The sequence below is a fragment of the Leptinotarsa decemlineata genome, unplaced genomic scaffold (genome assembly GCF_025532065.1).
Source record: "Leptinotarsa decemlineata unplaced genomic scaffold, Ldec_3_MD MMD2_P_RNA_scaffold_9, whole genome shotgun sequence".
NCBI lineage: Eukaryota > Metazoa > Arthropoda > Insecta > Coleoptera > Chrysomelidae > Leptinotarsa > Leptinotarsa decemlineata.
The window spans coordinates 17611287-17632607 of NW_027412536.1; the positions used below are offsets into that span (position 1 = coordinate 17611287).

General features: G+C 33.5%; 1 protein-coding gene across 2 annotated transcripts in view; it reads right to left on the bottom strand.

The window, feature by feature from the left end:
- Positions 1–21321, bottom strand: part of vex (somatomedin-B and thrombospondin type-1 domain-containing protein) — a 529487-nt gene that overhangs the window by 274532 nt on the left and 233634 nt on the right. Inside the window, exons 2-3 of one of the 2 annotated variants that reach the window (XM_074170756.1) lie at positions 9830–10021; positions 9735–9752 (exon numbers count right to left, since the gene is read on the bottom strand). In XM_074170756.1, the coding sequence (XP_074026857.1) occupies positions 9735–9752; positions 9830–10021 (210 nt within the window). The remainder of the gene's footprint in view (positions 1–9734; positions 9753–9829; positions 10022–21321) is intronic. The other variant, XM_074170757.1, reaches the window with a different exon arrangement.

Below are 21321 nucleotides of genomic sequence, written 5' to 3' on the forward strand. Positions count from 1 at the left end.
CAAACTGAGTAGAGAAAAGTATCTTCTGTATAATTCAGTGTTCATATAGAAGTATTTGTTTCAAAAGAATTTTTTCTTTCGTATAATTCAATGTTTATATGAAAGTAACTGTTTCAGGAGGACTTTCTTTCAGTTTGTGTCTGAAAGTTACTTCTTTGCATGATCTACACATCCATGTATAGAGTTACTTCCTTCCTTTCTTTGGAAGACTCCCTCATCCTTCTTTATTTTTGTATCAAGATGGAGTAGTGGAAAGCCAAAAACTTTCTTTTCCAAAAAAATAATCACTCCTAAAAAATATAACCCCTTCAATTCAAATTATTTGGAATCTTTCAAAATGTATAAGCATTGCGGATGTAACCTACTGAATGATCAAATCCACCTGATCTACTTGACGGTTTTCAGATTATCTAGCTTGGCTAAACGCGTAGAGATATGTAACATATGGAAACCTCTAATCAATAGGAACACGAACAATATCCGCCAAACGGTCAGCTCCCGCTAAAACCAATGAAGCGGAGAGAAGGAAAAGGGGATAGGTGAAAGCACTCGAATGACCTATAAATAGTCAGATTTCAGAGGAATAAGTCCAGTTATCACCCGATGACGATTGTGGATACTAACAATCGAAACGTAGGGAAGTAACTTGGTTTGGAATTTTTTAATTTTCATTTCTTGTTATTTTTTTTTATTTTCAGCGCGTGGTAATAGTTATTTTTTTTTGGTTGTTGCCTGTATGTTACTTCATTGTAGTTTCAGTTTTTTTTGCTTTTTCCTTAATAAAATTGTTATTTTTCAACTATACTTTTTAATTTTTTACAGATTCTTTCACGGATTTCAAATCAATTTATATCATATTCGACAATGTAAGTCCGAACTAATGACCGTGACCGACCTAATCGCAAGCGTTATTCGTTCTTTTGAGCCATATTGTATTCACTGGAACTTGAGGGTTTCCTGGATCAGGATATAAATTTGCTAAACTTGAAGAAATTACATCATTTTGAAGTAGTGCCAAATAATTATCGCCATGCAAGTTGCCCTCAATGAAGAAGGGACCAATGATATGGTTTCCTACAATCCCTGCCCAAACATTAACCTTTTGAGGGTATTGCTTGTGTTCTTCTCTCATCCAGTGAGGATTTTCCGTTGACCAGTAGCGGCAATTTTGCCGATTAGCATGACCGTTAAGAGACAAATTACACTCATCAGAAAACATAACTTCTTCTGATTGGATGTCCATCAATTGCTCACAAGAATGAGTTCTTTTATCAGAATCGTCTTCCATGAGCTCTTGAGTAGGTATCATTTTATAGGGATGCATTTTATTTTCTTTTAATGTTTACTATCGATGTATGGCTAACATTGAATGTAATGGATGCCTGTCTACTCGATGTATATGGGTTTTCCTCAAACTCAAGTATCACATCTAATTTGAGTTAAGCATTGGCAGCTGCTTTTTTTATCTGCCACACAAGACCAAGCTCGCCAAACTACTTCTCTATTTTGCTTATTGTTCCTTGAGATTTGGGCGGTAAATTAGGAAATTTCACATGAAATAGGCGAGCTAATTCCTGATGTATAACAATTATTTTATGCATTTTCGGTAATCTAACCATTTGTCAGACTTAAAGTTAACGAACTTTAAACTTAAATTGAAATACTGACAACTAATATTGTAATATACAAAACAAGTTGACAAGGCGTTTTAAACCGAATTATATCCGTTTTTTCACAGGATACCTTCAAAATGAACATTTCTATGGTTTTTGCTTACTTTCTTATTATCAATACCTCAACATGAAATAAGTTTTGAGTATAGTGCAATACGTTTTTAGTGTATTTTATCGAATTTCGGTAACCACATGATTATAATTTATTTCATCATAATTGTTGCAATAAATTCGAAAGCGATAACATTTTTTAAAAGAGAATGAGGAGATCTTTCAAACGATTTATCACAAGCCTATACTCCCCATTTGAAAAATTGGGTCATTCGACGGGGGTTGAAGGTAGGGGTAGCATTTTTCCATTGAAGTATTTCAAATTATAATTTGAACTTGACATGTTTCGGGATTTTGTTAATTTATTCCTTTCAGCTTTTACACTGTATGCGAACAAAAATCGATATATTGAATTTGACTACTACTGATAACTCAAAACTTAAAATGATAATATTCCGTAAAGTGTACAAATCTTCACTTGTAGCTATTTTGGAAATAATTTTCGAAAACTGTTTTGTTCAAGTACGCCACTGTTTACGGTTCGATAACAGGACTTTCTGGTGGTTTCCTGCAAAGACATTCAGGATATGGAATGAAATAGCAGCCGCAGATAAAAACAGATTTGTTGCTTTCCGCCATGCTTGAATTACCACTTTCCGAAATGATTAAATGCAATTTAATTTTCGAAGGGTATTATTGTGATGAAATATGCAATATTTCCATAAACAAGTCCTCTCCGAATCAGATGTTTAATTGGAAAACTTTCGCTTAATAACGGAAGTTGTTTTGAAGTTCTGTTGTCAAACATAATTCTGGATTAGAAAACTGACGTATCTCTCCCACTTGATATCATATCCCATCTATCTGGATATTACCATAGACACAAAAAGACCTTCTGGAGAGAAGGAAATAACAAAAAAAGCTGAGGAGGTCTGGCATTCTTGATAATGTGATTATAATAATGACAAAAATATGTACAGTTTTTTCTGAAACAATCGATATAACATTTTTTATACCGATATCATTTCGTATACAATTACAATGAAGCTTATAAACAGCGGTTGAAAATAGTGAAGGAATTAATTAAACTATAATTGGTTTCTAACAATCTCAATACAATGACCATGAAATTCTGATATGAACAGTTTAGTTACATGAATCTATCAATTATAATTATCTAACACGTATATCAATATACAAATAAAATAGTGTTCAATTTAGTATTTGAAACATACTTTTATGAAAGTTTGTAAAAATGGTAAAACCGTACAAACGTCGTCAAAATTGAAAATTAAAATGTATATTTTTGGGGAAGACAGTTTTTGCTTTTCTACTATCCCATATTTGACAAATATTTGGAATCTTCAAAAGAAAGGAACAAAGCAAGCAATTTTAAAAGAATTAACTCTATATATACATAGATGTGTAAATCATACAAAGAAGTGACTGAATTATACAAAAAACAATATTTTTTTTTGTTTGAAGGTGGTTGACAATGTTTCGTGGTGCCCGTATATTTAGACATAAGTGGTCATATAGACTAATCAACAAGTTCAAAAACATGAAAAATAGAGATAAAGGTCCTAAGAATATGAGCGATAGCTCATTCGATTCGGAATCACCTCTAGAAAATGTTTTTGAAGGGTTTTGATGCAGGTAAAAAATTGCAATTGTTATTAACAAAATGAGATAAAAAAAAATGTATTTATATTTGATTGTTCATTAATTTAACAATTTCTTATAAAGAAATATTGACCAACGTTACATTTTTTTTCTGAAGCAGAAAAACATTATAAAAACAGCTATATATAAAAAAGTGCCATAATTTTTATTTTCATTTATTATAATACTTTTTTGTATGGCACTTTTTTATGTATAGCTGTTTTTATAATTTTTTCAGCTTCAGAAAAAAATATAACGTTGGTCAATATTCGTTCATAACAAATTGTTAAACTATTAAACAATTAAATAATAAATGAAAAAAATTTTTATTGCCAAACTATTCAAAAGTGTAAATTATGATTTTCAAAAGCAAAATTATTTCTAAACTAATTATTTGAACAATCGAAATATAAAAAAATCAATTTTAAGCAATTAAAAATTGAAATTAAGGAAAATTTAAAAAAAATCATAATTATCTCTAGACAACAAAACAGCAGAAAAAATTTTCAAAAATTTTGAATTTCTCTATTTGTTCAAAACAATTCAATAAACAAATTACGTAAAAAATTCATATACTATGTTGATAACTGCCATCGTTTAATGTAAAAACAGACATAGCTGAATATCAATCGAAAAAAAAAAAATTATCAACAATTTTTAGATATTTCATTTTGCAATAGTTATAAAAAATCATCATTAACAAATTAATACATTTTTATGAATTTTCATCGCAGGATCGCATGAAGTATATATATCAAAAGGGCTCCACGAAGTTTAAAATTTATAGACCAATTATTTATACCTTTTACCCCATTATTTATGCCAACGGAGATTGGGAAAAAATTTATTAGTTAACAATTGGATAACTTTTTGAAAAATGGTGATAAAACTTTCTATTCAAGTGTTAAGAAAATACTAGAATTTTTTCAAATTTTTAAAATGGCATTTTATGTTATTTTTTATTTTTATTTTTTAAAATGATATTTTATGTTATTTCTTTTGATGAACTCTCTTTAGCGGCAGCGCGCGCATGCCGTAATAGCCGCGTGGAACCCTATTTTCAAAGTCAAATTAAAATCATAAATAATGGAGATAGAATTTCCTATGTCGGGACTTTTTTATCGGAAATTTCCTCCTCTTTAACGAGCTTTTTTCAAAACTGCCTGAATATAATATTTTTTGAGTTATTAACGAAAAACTAAATACCATTTTATCAATCTTATTTTGTTAATAGCAATTGCAATTTTTTACCTGCACCAAAATCCTTCAAAAACATTTTTCTAGAGGGGATTTCGAATCGAATGAGCTATCGCTCATATTTTTAGGACCTTTATCTCTATTTTTCATGTTTTTGAACTTGTTGATTAGACTAATAATATCGAACATAAATCTAACTAACTATTGAAATTTAGCAAAACTCTTGCGAAACTTTGAAAGACTATGAAAAAACATCTTACTCAAACCTTAATGTCATTGAAATTATTAGGGTTATTCTCACCTTCGCAGGTAGGAAAAGTCAAATATGCAGTGTTACACAATTTGCAGATTGAGAAACCAAACGCATGATTGAAACTTTCAGGTTGAAAAAAAACTTAAAATAAGCGAATATGACATGAACTAGATGAGTTTTTCATAGAAAAACTTGCAAACGAGGGAGTTCTCCACACTTTGTAACACAATTCAGCAATATGATGAAAAGTTGTGAATTGTGTAGTAATATAGACAAATTATTATTTCTCAGTATATCATTCGAGATTTGAGTCTTCTATTACATGTTTATCTAGCTGGCTCGTAGTGAAAGCTACAGTAAAAGACGGAGAACGAATCTCGTTCGTCGGTCGATCTCAAAGTGTGGCTCTGCAACTGACCGCCTTATAAATCCTTGTTTACCTCTGATACCCAAGGATTGAGTCTTACGTCGAACCCATTCATGTCGTTTTCGTAAGAGAAGATGTCATGGCCTTCACTTTCAGGCTTGTTCTGGACAATTCAGTGCGTCAGCCTAGCACCATTGATAAAACCTGACGGGTCGAAAGAGCGCTGTTTGGTTACAAGTTGATTCAGCTGTCTTGTAGTGAAAGACAGAAGACGATTATCGTTCATCGGTCGATTCCGAAGCTTGACTTTACAACTGACCACCATGGCTTTTCGTAGGGAAAAATGTCATCGCCTTTACTTTCAGGTTTGTTTTTTGCAGAGCAGTTCAGTTGTTCCGCCTCGCACCAGTGATAATAACTGACAGGTCGAAACAACGCTGTTTGGTGTTGAGTTACAAGTTCATCTAGCTGCCTTGCAGTGAAAGTTGTAGTAAAAGACAGAGAACATAGATGACAACTTCGTAGGGGGATTATCCTCGCCTTCACGTATATCATTGAAGTTTTAAGCGACTTAAATTATTCTTCAAAAACGTGCTCTTAATTATCGAGTCCGAGTGATGAGGCCATGGGATGACCATTGAAGTTATGAGTTGTAAGGGCTGATTTCCATTCCAAAACATGATTCGGACTATAACTATTAGTTAAGTAGTAGTGTATGTTGAACTGTGACTTCTCTTTGATTTTCACTAACTAATCAGCAAATCATGAGTTAGAATTGAGTTATCTAGTGTGAAAATTTCCATAACTCAATGAACAATGTGAAATATGTTCAGCCTAGTCACTTAATAAGTGTGTTATCATGAGAGGCGTTTGAGTATCAATTATTGAAATTCAATTGTATCTACATAACGTATCAAAGTAACGCTTTATTGTGGAATTTTCACTAAACACTTTACAAAACCGCAATCCGTGTTTCACTTTTAAACTTTTATAAGGAAAACCGATTGAACAATTCAAATTTTGAGTTTCTAGAAGTTAATGACGTATTTGTTTACACCCATATAATAAATACCCGTCTTTCTGAAAACGTTTATCCTTCTGTGTGGAAGTAATATTACTGAGTTTAGAGACGTGCGTGGAATTAGTATTTTGCCAACATTATCAAAAGTTTTAGAAAAGGCAATGGAATTACAGTTGAGAGAATATCTTGGGAGAAACTCATTGATGCCAAATATAAAGTCTGGATTCAGAAAAGGTAATAGTTGTACAACTGCAATCCTACATATTAGTGATGACATAATGAGAGCAACGGATCAGGGTAAGTGTACGATATTGGTTCTCCTCGATTTCAGCAGAGCATTCGATACCTTGAATCATAAACTCTTACTGAATATCTTACATTATATGGGGTTATCTGATAACGCTGTCAAAATTATAGGCAATTATCTGGAAGGTAGAGAGCAGCACGTTTGGTTGGATTCTCAAGTGTCGAATGATCTGGAACTGAAGGCAGGAGTACCACAAGGATCAGTTTTGGGTCCATTGCTCTTTACTATTTACTCGTCAACCTTTCTAAGGAATCTTGAAACCTGTAATGTACATCTTTACGCTGACGACACTCAATTTTATCATAGTTTTTATCCAGAAGAAGTCTGTGGAATCATAGACTCTAATATTAGACACTTTATTCAACAGCAACTTCACACTCGCTATTTATTAACACAGAAAAGTATAAAGTTATCATTTTCGGGTCAAAGATCAATAGGAGTAAAATCATCAATTCAGTTGAAATTCACATAAATGCAGATACACTTCATGTTGTTGATGAAGCCAGAAACCTTGGCGTTATATTAGATTCTCATATGAGGTTTGAAAAACACACCAACAAACGCATTCAACGAGCCTATGCCTCCCTCAAACTAATATATGGTAATAGGCACTGCCTATAAATTGAATTGAAAAAAATTTTGTGTGCACAATTGTGTGTACTAGCACAATTGAATTTTGCATGGGCCGCATGCTTTATGGGCCGAACCTGACAAGTCACTATAAACAAAAAAGTTCAGAATTCTTGTTTGAGACTTAAATATCGAAAAAAGAAGAAACAAAATTTCTCACAAGCTCAAGGAAGTAGGATGGCTACATATGGAGAAAACTACATGATGTCTGCCTCTATCACAAGATTCTTTTATATGAAATCCCTTCTTACCTGCATAGGAAAGTGACGTTTCGAACCGATGTTCATGATATTCAAACGCTGCTTCAGTAACCAGACAGCTAAAGTATTCAATGCTATTCTTGAACTTTTAAAAAAACTGCCACCCTCAGTTTAAAATCAAATTGAAATAATATTTTTTCAAAATCAATAACATGATGAACGGTTCATCATTCCACTTTTCTATCTTCTTTTATTTTTTTCCTCTTTGAGCGATTCCTGACCAATAATAGTTTGCCTAGTTTTAAATCATTGCCGGCCACTGACCTTTATTCATGTATTCATATACTTATGTTAATGATATGCTACTTCAATACCCATGCAGATACTTTTTTAGGTTAACTGGAAGAACAATTTAGCAGTTGTTTGCATAGCTGCAAAAATTGAACTTCGCCTTTTTACTATAACTTCATATATGTAGTTAGAACTTAATTTTGTTATTTTTTTATGTGTGATTGTAGTAATAAAGACGATTATTATTATTTTTTTTACCGTACTATGCGCTGGTCAGGCCCTATCCCCCGAAGCCCCGATGCATTCGGGAGGGCGCGCCAGCATTATCAACCAATGAACACTCCCCACACCGTGGGGTAAGTGATCATTGGGTCCGAAATTCATGTGCCCTGAGCAAGCGCAGTGAGCCAAGAATGACAGCCTTCTGCATCTGTGCGGTTAAGATTTCTGCTTAGTGCGGCGAGCCGCTATGATTTTAAGATTCGAGAGTAGAGAGGACATCATTCCACCAAGGACTCCAATGTTCGTCTCGCCAGGAGCTGAAAACTCCACGACAAATATCATTTTGCTCTGGTGGTCGAGAAGGACCACATCAGGCTTATTAGCTTGTATGAGCCTGAGGGTGGGGAACGAATTGTTCGAATGAATTCGGTACTTCTCGTTCCCCACAACGGATTCAATATCCCCCGGAGCGTAGGGCAACACCGGTGTCTCGTCAATACCGTACGAGTGCCGTAGATGGTATTATAGCACTCTTAGGGCTGCGTTATGTCGATGGATATAGGCCGAGACCGCATATGCTGGACATGCTGATAGCAAGTGCATTATGGTCTTGGGCGCATCGCGGCAGGCCCTGCACCTTGTGTCAGGAACCTCTATACCCATCACGCGACTGCGGTAGACTAAGGTGTTGAAGACACCATCCTGGCAAATCATGATGAAAACTATACCGAGATCATCAGCTACTCGGGCAGCTGCCCTAAAGAGGAATGCTCCAATTTCTGCTCTCTCATGGTCACGGACTATGTAGAGAAGGGAATCCGAACTCCTGACGATTAAAGACTGTATCCAGCACCATTCTGTTATGTAGACACTTCAAACTCAAAAGTCCACGGCCTTCCTGTTGTCGGGGGCAGTACAACCGTGGAACGGACGATTTGGGATGCAAACTCCTATAGAGATGCATCATTTTTCAGAGCTTTACGTCGAGTTGATACAGCTCTTCCCGAGTCCACTTCACTACTCCAAACGAGTAGAGTAAGATTGGAACGGCAAGCATATTGTTGCAGCAACTTTGTTCTTCCCCGACAGTTCCGATGACCAGATCTGTCGAAATTTGTGCTGATACCGCGGAGAGAGTTTTTCACTGCAGTTACCTCTTGTGAGTGGCGTTGTTCCACCTCAAGGTAAGTATACGTCTCTCCGGCATCCAGATGGTGTAGGATGCTTCCATCTCATGCTTATTATTATTATTATTATAAACATTGAACACCAAAAAGAACTTTATATGTGCCTTTAAATAAAACGCGTGAGCTGTAAATAATACTGTTTGTTGGTAACTAAGTGATTCGGCATCACCTGACTCAGCTACTTCACAGCAAATACGATAACATGAAAATAGTTAACTGACAGAATGTGTTTTTATAGAAATATTAATTTTATTATGAAAACACGACAGTTGTACAAAAAACTTTGCATGATATTTGTGTTAAAAGTAAATTTAATTTTTTTCGTGAAATTGCTCAACTCGTTACGCTCGTTTCCCAACTTTTTCACTCACATAATAAAACCTTACGTCTATCACTCATAAATAGGTATTATCAATTGAATTGTTTGAATTTAAGTGTATAAATTAGACATACTTATGAGAAGTGCACTCTGAATATACTGAATTACCCAAATAGAAACATGTGTATATTGTGAACAGGACTGCGTTCAATCTATGACAGGTGACAGTTAGGCAACAAATATTATATTTTGTTAGAATAAGGCACGAAATGAAGTGGTAAGTGAATATGTGATAGTGTGGTGAAAAATCTGTACACTTTTAGCACATGTTTTGAAAAACATATTTTTACCGACCTGTAATTGGTTGGAGAGCTGTAGACAAAAAATATAGTGAGAAACGTAGAGAAAAATCAGAAAATTTTCAACAAAAATCCTGTCAGAGTTTTTACCTTTGATAGCGGGATCTGGATGGAGATGGCAGTTCGAAACTTGGCAACCTCTTCTCTGTTCAAGGCTTGGGCAATGGCGACCACCATTATGGGGTTGGGTACTAACCGATCGCTTCCTCGACATTGTACCAGGTCCGCAGTCTGCGTCGCATGCTGTCCATGGACCCCATTGGGTTACTTGGCAGTCAACAACTGAAAAAGAAACCGAAATAATAAATATTCTTCGGAAGTCAATTTTTCAAAAATGAAGTTGATCGAACAGATCAATAACTTTTTACGTGGTATCATCAAAGGAAAAAATTTGCCGGCTTGACCTCACCAATCCGTTTGGTGAACAATTTTGAGGGAAACTGTAACTATAACGGGTTTTGAACATTTATTTTAATATAGTTGTTGAATGAGTCACACTGTCATGAATTAAGTAACAAATTTCAACCTTCTTCAAAACGTTTACCTGAATCTGAATGATAGGGAAGTTGCAGCAGCAGTTTTCTGTGATCTGACAAAGGCTTTCGACTGTGTTAATCACAAAATTCTGTTGCAAAAATTAGAGAAATATGGGTTTAGAGATGTAGCAATCCAGTGGTTTGAGTCTTATTTATCCGGACGGAGTCAAAGCGTATTTCTTCAAGGCAACTCATCACACAAATTAGAAATTAAATGGGGGGTACCTCAAGGATCAGTTCTGGGACCCACCCTTTTCTTAGTCTATATAAATGATCTAGCCTCAATTGATATTTCCGGAGAGTTCACTCAATTTGCAGATGACACCACAATACTTTGGCATGATAAAAATGGCACACAATTGCATCAAATGATTGAGAATGATATTAGAAAAGTTAAAGATTGGTGTGATGCTAATAGGTTGTCTTTCAATATATCAAAAACTAACATCCTAACTTTCAAATGTAATCTTCAAGAACTTCATATAGGAAATCAGGTGATAAGTTATATGTCGGAAACAAAATTCCTGGGTTTATATATAGATGATAAATTGAAATTCGAAAGTCACATTGAAAAACTCAGAAGAAAATTGGCATCAGGATGTTTCGCTGTAAGAACCATTTCATGGGAACTTGGTGTAGATATGGCAAAAAGTGTGTATTATGCTTTAATCGATTCACATTTGAGATATGGAATCTGTTTTTGGGGATCATGTAGTCGACATGTCTTCAATATGATTTTTGTTTTGCAAAAACGAGCAGTAAGGTATATGTGCAAAGCTAAATTCCGGGATTCTTGCAAGCCACTCTTTATAAAACATAAAATCTTAACATTACCTTGTATTTTTATCTTAGAATCAGTATGTCTCATGCACAGCAAATTTAAAAACAAACCTCATGAATTGTCTCAATACAACACAAGACAAGCACTAAATATAACCTTACCAATTCCAACATCGACACAAATAAAAAATTCCATATTTTATAATGGTAAAAAATTATTCAATCACCTACCAAATGAGATAAAAATTTTAGATAGCAAAAAACAATTCAAAAGTACCGTAAAAAAACTTCTATTGACGAATGCTTTCTACTCATTAGATGAATTCTACTGTATGAACTTTTAATGCGTGAAATTCGACTTCGTTATACATTATTATTTAATGTGTTTCAGTGATACTTATATTTTATTTATATTTATATGAACTTCATTTTATATTTACACCTCTTTGTTGTTAATATTCGTACAAAGCAAATTTTTATTGTGACAATTTTAATATTTTATGTACATGCATTGTACAATTGCACATGTTGTTGTTAAGTGTTTTAGAGTTATATATGTATATGTGTGTGTATGTGTATGTATGTATATGTGTATATGTATGTATGTGTATATATGTGTATATATGTATATAAAATTGTGATCATTTTTATTATTTTCATGTACTTATATTTCATATTTTGTTGACCAGTACGAGGATAATGTATCAAATTTCCTTTGACTCAGATGTGCGTCTATCGTAGTCCAATTATAATTATTATCACTTTTTCTACCTCACTATTTATCATATCGATATATATCTAAAGGTGATTGTTGTGTTATTTTGTTCTTTTATTTTGTAAACGACTTTGTCAATGAGAATTATGTTCTTCAGGCAATAAAGTATATTTTGATTTGATTTGATTTGATTTGATATCTGAAAAAAAGACGTACTTGAAGTTGAACGAATAAACTGAAAACTTGTAGGGTAAAACTTCAACGCGCTAATGATGACTCGGTTGCGACGTTGTTGATTATCTATGAAGTTTCCTCAACTTCCTATCGAGCAAGAAGCTTCTTCCCGATGCTTGTGCCACATGCCGATATTTTTCATGGACGAAAATCAACCTTCCATACTAGACAATCGCGTATGCATAATATTTCAGAAATTAATAGAAATGACAGTAATTCAAAAAGCAAAAGCCCCAAAAATATATGTATGAGTCGGCGTGTGAATATTTTTGTACACTTTTCAATATATTCATACTTGAGGGGGAATCATTATGTGGGGCAGAAGTTTCTGAGTTATTTTTTTCCATCATTTTGATAACACAGGAACAGATTATAGTCAAAATCAAAATATGCTTTATTGTCTGAAGATTCATATCTTACTGACAAAGCTTGGTTAAAATAATTGAATAAAAAAACAAACAAACAAAATTTCACATATTAGCTATCACTACTTATTTATATAAAACTATAAACTACAAAATAATATATAATTTCAAGTAGATACTGAATATATGTATATGTAACAAAATAGAACAGAAAAAGATAACAGAAACAGTTTGTATTTACTTAGCACAATAGAACAATTAAGAAAAATAGCCAGTAATAATGCATTTAAAAAATTTCCAGTATTGATTACATGAACTGTATTGAGAGTCAGACACAAGTCAATCAATCAATCATGCTTTATTGTCCAAGAAATCTTTATTGACAAAGCTAGTGAAACTTTATGAAGTCAACAATGCTAAAGTTAAAAAAAAAAATTAAAATTATGCTATACAGTGAACAATCATTATAGGGTTGAAAAATGTACATATACGAATACACACAAATCAAACATTATATAAACCATTACAGATAATAAATGAATGAATCATTACAGATATGTAAGCATCTGAAATACTAAGAGTTGAAATACATCATCGTAATATTCCTTTAAGTCATAATATGTTTCTTGCAGAATTATTCCTTTAACTAATTTTCTGAATTTTTTTATATTTGCTATTGCCCCATAGCACATTGGAAGTTGGTTGTATATTTTCTTGCTCTCATATATCAAAGAAAATTTTGAAATTGCTGGTTTTGGGATTGGCAAGATAAATTCTGACTTCCTCTCGTGTGATAACGTCTGTAATTATTTGCTGCTGAGTTGGAATATTTTTTGTGAATTAGGCAAACGGTTTCTAAAAGGAATAAACAAGGTAGATACAGTAAGAATTTTCTGACTGATGAAAAGTGGTTTGCCGTGGTCTTGTGATTTTGCCGTTTTTTGTAGAACGAATACTGAATTTGTTGGTTGCTGACTACAAAAGCCTCAAAAGGTAATTCCATATCTCAAGTGCAACTCTATGAAGGAAAAATACACAGTTCTGGCTGAGGATTGATTGAGTTCGTTAGAAACAATTCGAACTGCATACCAGTCAGATGCTATTTATTTGCATAAATTTGTTATATGCTCATAACATTTCGCACTAGTTTTGTTATACTGCTGAGAATCGCACGTTGAAATGTGAAATCTCATTAAATGTTAGCTCGCAGAAATTCAGAATTCTTGAAGGAGAAATACATTTCAACACACACGCACACTTTATGCTTGATTTGAATTGCTAATACACTGACCCATTACTTGATGAAAATCAATAACACCATTCTTGATGATAAAATAATGTTTACACTATTAACTTAAAGAAGCGTTCCGCTACACATTAGCTTCCTCAGTTGAAGTGGGAAATTACTGTATGGCAAAACGTGTCTTTAAAGTTATCAATCAGGATGTAGGTACCCGATTTTTATGAAATTATTGAAACTGTTATCTATAAACAGTTGGCAAGCTACCTAAATAAACATCATGTTATAAATGATCAGAAGTTTGGTTTCAGAAAGAAATATTTCACCACAAATACCATAAAACCACCAACTGATTCCTCTTTCGAGAGAAATAAAACATTTCTAGAAATTTTACTCAACTAGGATCTGCTTTCGACTATTTTCCATGATTTTTCTTAGAAAAGTTCGAATTTCATAGCATATACGGTGTGAATCTTCAACTGATACAGTCCTGCCTGGCTAACAGGAGACAAATGGTGTGTATTGACGGGCTAATGAGTTCCACTCAAGAAATAATAAGAGGCAAGTCCCAGAGATCAGTCCTTGGCCCTCTCTTGTTCATTTTCCATATCAATATTCTAATCAATACTTTTTAAAATCCCATTGTTATTCCGGTGAGCTTTCACCGAAGTGAGGACCATATACCAACTCTTGAAAACATGAAGAATGCAAAGGGTGGCTTAAAGTTAATAAACTCATATTGAATAGAAGCTGAACTAGAACTTTCTGATTCAAAGTCTATTCATGCAAATAATGGGTATTAGAATAGAATAGAAAAGAATAGAATAGAATTTAATCATTTGTAAAGGCAGAACATAATATGTTACAAAATAATTTGGTACACAAATGTTACTACTTCATTAGACTAGTCGACTAAAATCAGAATATATACCTATTTATAAGACTATTCTACATACACAACATACTTTCAACGCTAAAATTTGTTAAAAAAGGTTAAAGAAGGTCATATTCAGTCATTTAAAAATTCCTTCACAGAATAGAATGCTTTTCTCAGCAAGAACTTACTTAAAAGAGATTTAAAAGTTTTAAAATCATTGAAATTTTTTTCACTGCCATATTTGTTCTTGAAATAATTATAAAATACGATGCCTTTGTATATGTGAGAGCATTGACCAATGGCAAGTCTCGAAAACGGCTGCTGCAAATTCCCTGCACTTCGTGTATTATAGTTATGGTGAGCACTATTTGTAGGTAGTACTTCCAATAATTTTTTGATGTTTAAAATAGTTTGAAATATGTACAATGATGGCACAGTTAGAATAGATAATTCAGTAAATATTTCTTTACATGATATTCTTTGATGTACCCCTTTTATGCATCTAATAATTTTCTTTTGCTGTAGAAATACTTTTTCTATTTGAGTTGAGCCTCTAAAATATCAACCCATAGGATATATTTGATTGTATCAAACCATAGTAAACCAATAACAGCACGTCCATTGACACTGTATTCTTCAATTGCCTTAGTACAAAGCAGTTTTTACTCATTTTATTACATAAGCTGTTAATATGGTTTTCCCAGCTCAGTTTATGGTCCAAGGTAATACCTAGAAACTTCGTTGATGTGACCTGTTCAATACTTTTACCATCAATTCTAATCAGGGAACAGAACGTATTATTGATGTTTTTTGGAAATGACGTAAATGACTAAATGTCTATTTCCAGCAACAAAGTCAAATCAATGTGGCATATGGTACATACTATTCAAAAAAAAGAATACGTGGTAAATGAAATAAAAATTCAACAAGATGGTATTGAAGTATCAAACATAGACATGGCCAACAACTTCAATAATGAGTTCTCAAATTTCATACAGCCGCGAAATGTAGACTTCGATTACATGAATAGCAATATCTCAATATGCGAAAAATCAATGTTTTTGCAACCACTAACGGAACCCGAAATTATAAAATTGATAAAGAGCTCAAAGCATTCAAAGTGGTTATGATGAGATATCAAACAATTTATTGAAAAAATGTTCTTATGAACTTTGCAGCCCAACGACGTATATCATAAACTTGTCTACTGAAAATGGAATTTTTCCGGATAGTCTAAAACTATCAAAAGTAACACCAATTTATAAAAAAGGGGATAGAAACCTCTATGAAAACTACAGGGGAATTAGCTTACTCACAAGTATTTCCAAAATTTTTGAACTAAATTTGAAAAATCAATTAATGTCTTTCTTCACAACAAATAACCTTTTTTCAGAAAACCAACACGGTTTCACAAAGAAAAAAAGTACAGAAACAGCACTTTATGAGTTCAATGAGCATGTGGTTAATGCACTTGATGGTAAATTCCATATTTGCGGATTGTTCATAGACTTCTCCAGAGCTTTCGATTGCGTTAATCATGACCTGCTATAAGGGAAATTGGAAAGATATGGTGTAAGAGGAGTTGCCCTAGATTTAATGAAATCCTACCTGGAAAATAGAGGGCAACGTGTCAGTGTTGGAAACACTCTCAGTCAGTTGGCAACCATTAGGCAGGGTGTCCCACAGGGATCAATCCTTGGACCTATACTATTTTTGATATATGCAAATGACCTGATGAAATATTTTCAAGGATTGTCAACTATTCACACAGTAGCGTATGCAGATGACACAAATTTCATAGTGAAGGAAATTGATGTAACGACCCTACAGGAAAGAACCCAGGATGTACATAAACAAGTAAACATATGGTCAAAAAAAAATCACTTAACACTCAATACATCTAAAACTGTGATGATGAAGTTCACAATTAGTAAGTGGCCCGACCATTTTGTTATCCATGAGAATGGGGATCTGCCAATTGAATCTTGTACTTCTACAAAAATGTTAGGCGTCACCTTGGACTACAAACTCACATGGACTCCTCATATTGAGACCCTCTGTATTAAATTGAGAAAAAACTGCTATGCTCTGAGATTCATGGCTGATTTTTGTAGTAAAGAGATTTTACTGAGTTTATAGTATGCGACCATAAACTGCCACTTGAGATATGGAATTTTGTATTGGGGTACCGGATCTGCTGCTGAAAGAATATTTATTTTGCAAAAATATGCAGTAAGAATCATTGCCGGTATTGATTGGAGAGAATCATGTAGAAATGCTTTTAAAAATTTCAAGATACTAACTGTTGCTGGTCTCTATATTTATGAATTGTGTATGTACGTTTATAGAAACAAGCATAATACACCTTTCCAGCAACATAATTATCCAACTCGTTCTAGAGGCAAACTGACGCCCAATATTCATAGAACAACTCTTTATCAGAAAAGTTTTCTTTATCTTGGACCAAAAATGTTTAATAAATTAGAAGAATCAATTAAAATATCACCAAATCTTAACATTTTCAAATCAAGACTGAAAAAGGCACTTATTGAAAAAAATTGCTACACACTTGACGAATTTTAAACTGTTTTTTTTATATTTTAATGACAAAATATCACAACTATGTGATAAAATTGACTTTCATTTATTTTTAGTTATTTTTTTTTACATAATCTAAGCCAAACAAATAATTATATGTATTTACCTATATGTATCATATTTTTAGATTATTGATTACTACAAACATTTTACTCTGTAACGTGTCCTACCCTCAGACGTTTTCCTTGTCACTGTACGTATAACAATGTACTTTTTAACAAGGAAATAATAAAAAATTATTATTAATTATTATTATTATTATTATTAATGAGATAAAATTTAATTTTTCTCTGTTCACACACAAGCCCGTACTGGTACACCATGTGTGAAATTGGTTTGCAACAGTGTTGGCAGTTTCTACTGTTTTTGATGAGTTGTTTTCTCTCACTATCATAGTTGTGTCGTCTGCATACATTATTTTGTGCGCTTGTTTGCATGTTGAGGTGATATCATTGACAAAAATAGTGAACAGTACTGGACCCAGTAGCGATCCTTGCGGTACCCCTACATTTACAGTTTTCTCTTCCGATTTTGCACTACCCAGTATCAATACTCGTTTTCGATTTTCGAGATACGATGTGAGCCAATTTAGTGGCGTCCCTCTAACACCAATGTGATAGAGTTTCTCAACTAGGAGATTGTGATCGATCAAACGCTTTACTCAGATCAAAGAAGAGTACAATAGAGCTGTTTTTTGAGTTCAAAGCATCATATAGTTGCAAACATAATTCTGCCACAGCAGAACTGGTAGACTTGTTTTGTCGAAAACCGTGTTGAGGCCATGTCTATGATCTTTGCAATCTGACTCTGTAAGCAGATATTTCTATAATTATTCATGTCATCTCTCGACCCTTTATTTTTATAGATAGGTATTGATTCAGAGATTTTCAAGGAATCAATGTACTTTCCAGAGGTGAACGATTTATTAATTATATGTACTAATGGTTTGCTTATTTGCTCTTTCACAAAACGAATTACTTTGCCATCTATTTCGTCGATACCAGTTGACGGTTTCGATGTAGTTTTTGTGATAATTGATTCCACTTCATAGGGTGTAATTGGTGTTAGAAATAACGAGTGATCATACATTGGTGACATCGTTAGCCCACTACGGTCTGGGATAGAACCTGATGTGTTAGTGAAATAATTACTCAAAATGTTGCAGATTTGGGTTGGGTCAGATACTGTGTTATTGTCTATAATTAATTGGTTGATTGTGTTACTATTTGATACACCTCTTTTTTCATCCACTATTTTCCAGCTCTCTTTTGTTATATTCGATGAATTCTCCAGTCTATTATTATTGAATGTGTATCTTGCTTGCCTCACTTTCTCTATATAAATTAATTTCAGTTGTTTGTATCTTTCTTTAATGATACTATTCGTTGATGTTTTAACAATATTACTCATTTCGCATGACATTTTGTGGTATTCTTTTATATCATTATTATACCATTTTCTCTTCGAATTAGATCTGTTAATTTTTTTTCAAGTTGAATGCATTATTATAGTGACAGATAAATGAACTATAGAATTCATCTAACATAACATTCAAGACAGAAGAGCTATAGACTTCTTGCCACTGTTCTGAAGTGATTAAGTTTTTGAATGTTATCATATTAGATTCTGATAGGTCTCTTACTAAGTGATTTTGGTATTTTGATGGGTTCGTTATGGGGAGGTTGAACTCACATAGTTGGAATGTATGATCTGATATGTGATTATTCTTGATATTTGTTCTTCGACAGTCAAGGTTGGAAAAAATGAGATCAATACAGGTCGCACTCTTATCAGTTATACGTGTAGCTTGTGAAATATGATTCGTCATTCCAAATTCTTCAAACATATTAATCAGATCTTTTCCACCTCTAGTGTCAGCAAGCATATTCATATCTCCACTCACTATGTACCAGTTATCATTTGAATAAATATCACATAACATTTCATACTATATAGGGTGTTCCTTAAACACATGCTAATATTTAAGGAGGTAATTCTTAGACCTATTTTAAGAAAAAAACTTCCTATGGACGAATGTCCTAAACGCCTTAACTTTTGAGATACAGGGTGGCAAAGTTTTCAAAAATAATCAGTTTTTTAATAATAACTGAGATAATTTTGTAGACATCTTTGGCATATTTAGTACACATGTTCCATGCCTCAAGGCGCATTTTCTGATGTACACAAATTTGTATTTTTTCAAACAGTGGCATCCCTACGGGTTTTGCATTGAATATTTTTGGGGAAAAAGTACTACGCCAATGCTTTCTTTTCAAAATAAAATCATTTTTAAAATCCTCATTTAGTTTTGAGAAAATTTGATCTGGTATTTCTTTGTCCGACGCATGATTTTCACTCAACAAAATAAAAATCGACAGAAAGCAAATTAAGAAATTAGATCAATTCTAAAATGAATGAGAATCTGAAAATTGCTTCATAACGCATTACCAATTCCCTAATAATATTTGAAAACATAATCTGCAAAAAAATTTTTCACAAAAACAAGTTTTATTTCATTTTGTGACAGTAAGTCTAAACGAATAGCACAAATTTGTTAACTAGTAATAATACCAAAACTGATTATAAAAATTGTTGGAAGTGGCCACCTGCACTTAGAATGCTTCCGCCCTTCTACGCATGGAATTACGCACCCGTTCAAATATTCCCGGCGTATTTCGTATAGTTTCACACGAGGCAACTATTCGCTCTCTTAAATCTTCTAAAAGTATCAACGGGAGTTTTATACACAAGAGTTTTAAGGTGACCCCATGAAAAAATCTGAACTGTTGAGATCGGGGGATCTTGCTGACCATTGCTGAGGTCCTCCGCGACCTATCCAACGATTAGGATGAACTGTATTTGAATGGTTTCGGATAAATACACTGAAATGAGCAGGGGCGCCATCGTGCATGTACCATATTCGATTCTTTAACGCAAGTGGCACATCTTCCAATAACCCAGGTAAGTCTTCTTCGAGAAAGTGTAAATAAGAACGACCATCAAGGCGTCCTGGTAGAAAAAATATGCCTATTAGATGATCACCTATAATTCCTGCCCATACATTAACCGAAAATTGGTGTTGGAAATGGGTTTCGGTTATTGCATGGGGATTTTCTTCAGCCCACACATGATTGTTATGGAAATTTTGAATGGCATTCCGAGAAAAATTTGCTTCGTCTGTGAACAAAATTTGTGTCTCAAACTGCGGATTTACTGCAATACTTTGTAGATACCACTGACTGAAGTTCACACGCTGTGGAAAATCTCTGGGGAGTAATGCCTGCACTCTTGAAATATGGTATGGGTATAACAAAAAATCAACCAATATTCACCAAACAATTTGATGACAAATATCCAGAGTTCTAGCGATCTTCCTCGTACTCGTCTCAGGACTGCTTCCTCAATTTCAGGGGTTCTTACTACACGAGGTCTACCTTCCGGAGTCCCTTTCTTGAAACTACCAGTTTCCCCAAGTCGACGATGAATATTTGAAAAGGTTCGGCTATCTGGTAAGGCACGATTAGGATATCTTTCCTGATAAATGCGCCTGGCTTCTGTTGCATTACCAACGGCAAGGCCATATACGTAATGCATTTGCGCCATTTCCGCATTCGTATAATTTACCATATTTACTGATATTCAGAAAAACAGCGGACTACCAAAATAACTTCAATAACACTTCAAAATCAATCAAAACGCGCTGTGACAGTTTTTAACACCAATATCTTACTTTAAACCAACATTAATATTAGCTACTGACGTTTGTACATACAGAGAATTCGTTTTTTATTGCTATGGTGGGTACGCTGTTTTTTCTGCTTTTGATCTTTAAAAGAAATCACTTATCGACAAACTCCATATTTCCAAGAGGTGCAGTAAATAAATTCTGCTACACGTCATTTATTCCAGGATAACTAAATTTATGTTTTCAAAAATTATTAAGCGGTGCTGCGTTATGACGTAACTTTAATTGAGAACAGTGCATCTGACAACAAACAAATGCCTTTTAGATCCTCAATTATTCTGCAACAAATTTGATCTCTTAGTTTGCTTTCAGTCGATGCACGATACCGCATCAGATTTTTAAGGAATTTATCCTCAAGTAAAGCGATTTTTAATTTTTTGAGCGAAAACCATGCGTCGGACAAAGAAAACCCAGCAAATCAAATGTGCTCAAAAATGTATGAAGATTTTAAAAATAATTTTTAATTCAAGATAAAGCAGTGGCGTAGTATTT